The sequence below is a fragment of the Colobus angolensis genome, unplaced genomic scaffold (assembly GCF_000951035.1).
Source record: "Colobus angolensis palliatus isolate OR3802 unplaced genomic scaffold, Cang.pa_1.0 Scaffold142, whole genome shotgun sequence".
Taxonomy (NCBI): domain Eukaryota; kingdom Metazoa; phylum Chordata; class Mammalia; order Primates; family Cercopithecidae; genus Colobus; species Colobus angolensis.
This window is the reverse complement of record NW_012114511.1, coordinates 4,224,158-4,228,456: the sequence shown is the minus strand read 5'-3', so window position 1 is coordinate 4,228,456 and position 4,299 is coordinate 4,224,158. Positions and strand designations below refer to the sequence as shown.

At 40.5% G+C, this 4,299-nt stretch overlaps 1 protein-coding gene across 4 annotated transcripts in view; it reads right to left on the bottom strand.

Moving 5' to 3' along the window:
* CTNNA1 (catenin (cadherin-associated protein), alpha 1, 102kDa) overlaps positions 1-4,299 on the bottom strand; it is a 162,039-nt gene that overhangs the window by 14,860 nt on the left and 142,880 nt on the right. For all 4 annotated transcript variants that reach the window (XM_011935307.1, XM_011935309.1, XM_011935308.1 and 1 more), the window contains one exon: positions 2,052-2,208. In XM_011935307.1, coding sequence (XP_011790697.1) covers positions 2,052-2,208 — 157 coding nt within the window. The remainder of the gene's footprint in view (positions 1-2,051; positions 2,209-4,299) is intronic.

Sequence of the window (4,299 nt, the reverse complement as noted above, 5' to 3'; positions counted from 1 at the left end):
GAGTCTGAATGCTGCAAATTAACTGGTCATTCCAGTAGAAACCTGCACAGGCATCTGCTTGTCTCCATCCTTTATCTATTCCTCCCAAAATCATATTATATAAATCAGAGGAATTATAAAGAAAGGTCTTGCCCGATTAATGATTTAATTACTTAACATTCCTAAGCAAGGCTGTGACACAACATCAGAAAAACACACCAGGTAGACTTCTAAGATTCAGATGCTCTAAAAACACCACCACCTTTGACTGAAAGAATTGTTCCATGATTTTATTTGCTAAATAGAAACTGTCTAAACTCCTTTCCATCAAATCAATCCCCTCTTATACTCTCATACATTTGCATAAAAACTGAACACACTCACCAGACAATAGTGTATCTGTTAAAAGAATTTGATTTCTCTTTACCATTCTTTTATGTCATATGCCCTAAAGATATTGCCTAGAATCCACTAAATGCTATTGCAAAATCCCTTTTCTTCACTGACTTGACGAATGGTGCATGAGGGACATCTGATGCTGTTACATTTTACTTTGCTATAAGGAGGACTGAAAATCCCTTCAGACCAAGCCTGAGACATACCCAACCTAATCTCAAAAAAGTAACTTTAAGAATGTAGTATTTATCCGGAGGAGGGCTCTGCATTTAGATTTCAGAATTTGTTGTTTGCTTAAAAGTGTGCTGTGAAGGTGGAATGTTTTTCTCTAAACCGATGAAAAAGAATAATTCAGTACTTCATTGGGAAAAACAACAGAAGGCCAAGATTTCCCAAAAAAGTCATTGCTGCATTTTTGGCACCTGCAAAGATGTGCTTGCAAATTAGTTTTTTGTTTTAAAGTACCAACACCTGCAATTTGGCAGTCCTGCAGCAACATGGTTTACCCCCTACTTTTTGCAGTTTACAGATTGCCTGTTCCTCAGTTTCTCAAGTTAAGCCAAGACTACCTGTCCTAAGGAGAGAGTGCGAAGACAGGGAGGCATTGGTATGCAGAACACATAGTCACCCTTATATAGGTCACTGCTGGAGGGCTGTGCTGTGCATGTACTTAAGCCCCGCTTCTGTTTCAAGCCCTACTGCCACGTTCTAGCCTGTGGTTCCCTGGGGTGACAGGTAGTTTCAGCCCTACAAAAACTTAGCCACTGATTCTCCGCACGGCCACTGGCCTCAGGAAGTCTGGCACTTTCAGAGAACAAGCCGTGCAGCCAAGGGCAACAAAGGCCCCGTTAAATGGAGAATGCATTTATCTTTACTCAACTCTATGAAGATGGGATTGAAATTTATCTCTGTGCGATAAACACTGAATTGCATTTGACAGACATTTTCTATATGAATGCAATTTACTAAGTCATTACCAGTTTATGTTTATATAATGAAATCAACTGTTTTTGTGAGGTGAATTACCCAGATTTATTTTTTGCAAGTTCATAATTAAATGGCACTTAAATATTTCCTCTCTGTTTTCTATCTGTGCATCATACAGACATCCTGTCTTTGGAAAAGTAGGCAGATAAACTATGACTGCGATCATCTCTGAGAGACAGAAGAGAGGCTTTCCAAGAAGGGAAGAAATTATTTTTAAAAAGAAACTAAAGGTGATGGTGTTGAGAATCCCTTCTCCTAAGTTTCATAGGCTCATAACAAATAACCACAGTCTCCACCAAGACACAGATCAATGTTTTTTTCTAAACACAATGGCAGCAAGAGGGATGATGGATGGTCATTGTGTTCTACAGTCCCAGTTGAAAGACCTCACTCTATACAAGCAGGGATAAGCCTTTGCCAGCCAGGTTTCTAATTCATGCTCCTAGGATTCAGACCAGCCCTATCAAGGGAAACATCTCCAACCCCAGCTACTTCCCAGTAGCTGAGAAGCTGTCACTTGAAAACCCTGTAGCTGATGGCTTTTTAAACATTAAAAATGAAAATCAGCACAATATTATTGTTAGAATAACTTACCTGCCAAGACGTAGGAGTGTTTGCCCATTCATACAACTTAGACAAAAGTAATTATGAACATCTTCACATACTTCTCTGGGGAACCAGCGCATTACCTGAGACAGCCAAGAAGTCATCAATGGAAGTAATGTCATCGACAGCATCTGTGAGAACACGGACTTGTTTTTCCCACTGTTCTTTAAAAAGATCCATGTTCTCTTGGGCCAGTTTACTCTGTGGTTTTGCTGCTAAAGCCAATGCAGCATTAATAACCTGCAAAAGATATTAAACTTCATTGTTTACTCTTTTTCAGAGTCATGGCTTTGTCGTACATGCATTTCACTAGGAGACATCACACCACATGCTCTATCCTAACTATCACAAAGCCAGGGGAAGAGGGTTAAACTACAGGTTTTATATGGTGAGGATGAAGTAATATATATTTTATTTGCAAACTATGGACAATGATAAAACAAATAAAAAATAACTGTACTAGTTTCATTCATGGTGGCAAGTCTACCATTTTCAGTGACACTAAATTCTAGGCTTTTTACTCCTCATATAGACACATATATAGCCACATCAAAAAACACACAATTAGAATTATATGCCACTTAAAATGGACTATCCTGATTCTTATTGTAAATACTTCTCCATATCATTAGATATATGTTTAAAACACTAAGTTTATTATTCTATGTTATGGACACACTGTTTTTCTCCTACTGTAGGATGTCTGGGTTGTTCTGGTTACTCACCACAAATATCTTGTGATGAAAATGTGGCATTTCAGGTTCTTGATACATTATCAAAATTTATTCATGAAAAATACATTTATCTAAGCAAAAGTATTTTTCATTTTCTTTTTAATGGAAGGATATTTGACAAAAAACTGCTCAAAAAATGTATAATCTATTAAGGTTTAAAAATAATTTTAGGCCAGGTGTGGTGGCTCACACCTATAATCCCAGCACTTTGGGAGGCCAAGGTGGTCAGATCACCTGAGGTCAGGAGTTCAAGACCAGCCTGACCAACATGGTGAAATCCCATCTCTACTAAAAATACAAAATTGGCCAGGTGTGGTGGTGCACGCCTGTAATCCCAGCTACTCAGGAGGCTGAGGCAGAAGAATCGTTTGAACCCGAGAGGTGGAGGCTGCGGTGAGCGGAGATTACGCCATTGCACTCCAGCCTGGGCAACAAGAGTAAAACTCTATCTCAAAAAAATAAATAAATAAAATTAAAAAAATAAAAATTAATTTTAAAGCCTGGATAACATAGTGAGACCTCATCTCTACAAACAATAAAGAAAATGAGCTGGGCATGGTGGCACACACCTGTAGTCCCAGCTACTTGACAGGCCAAAGTGGGAACACTGCTTGAGCCCAGGAGGTCAAGGGTACAGTGAGCTGTGATCCCACCACTGCACTCCAGCTTGGGCAACACAGTGAGACTCCACCTCAAAAAGACAAGCTGGGCATAGTGGCTCAAGCTCGTAATCCCAACACTTTGGGAGGCTGAGGCAGGAGGATTGCTTGAGCCCAGGAGTTCAAGACCAGCCTGGGCAAACATAGGAAGACTCTGTCTCCAAAAAAACCAAAAGACAAAAAAAACCTTCATTGAGGTAAAATTCACCTATCTACAATTCACCCATTTAAAGGACACAATTTCATTGTTTTTAAAGTATATTTGCAGTTGTGCAACATTCACCACATTCAGTTTTAGAACATTTTCATCACTCCAAAAAGAAACCCATCCATATCCATTAGCAGCCATTTCCCATAACTCTCCTTACCCCTCCCCCCCTTTTTTTTTTGCAACCACTAATTTACTTTCTATCTCTATGGATCTGTCTATTGTGGACATTTCAGATAAATGGAATCATGTAACATGTGGACTTCTGTAACTTGCTTTGTGTGTGTTTCTTTTAGAGACTGAGTCTTGCTCTGTCACCCAGGCTGGAATGCAGTGGTGCAATCTCAGCTCGCTGCAACCTCCCCCCTCCCAGGCTCAAGTGATTCGTGTGTTTCAGCCTCCCAAGTAGCTGGGATTACAGGTGTGCACCACCACGCAGGCAAATTTTTGTATTTTCAGTAGAGATGGGTTTTCGCCATGCTGGCCACACTGGTCTCGAACTCCTGACCACCTCCTCCCAAAGTGCTGGGATTGCAGGCATGAGCCACTGCTCCTGGCCTAATATAATGTTTTAAAAGTTCATTGATGGCCGGGCGCGGTGGCTCAAGCCTGTAATCCCAGCACTTTGGGAGGCCGAGACGGAAGGATCACGAGGTCAGGAGATCGAGACCATCCTGGCTAACACAGTGAAACCCCGTCTCTACTAAAAAATACACAAAAACTAGCCGGG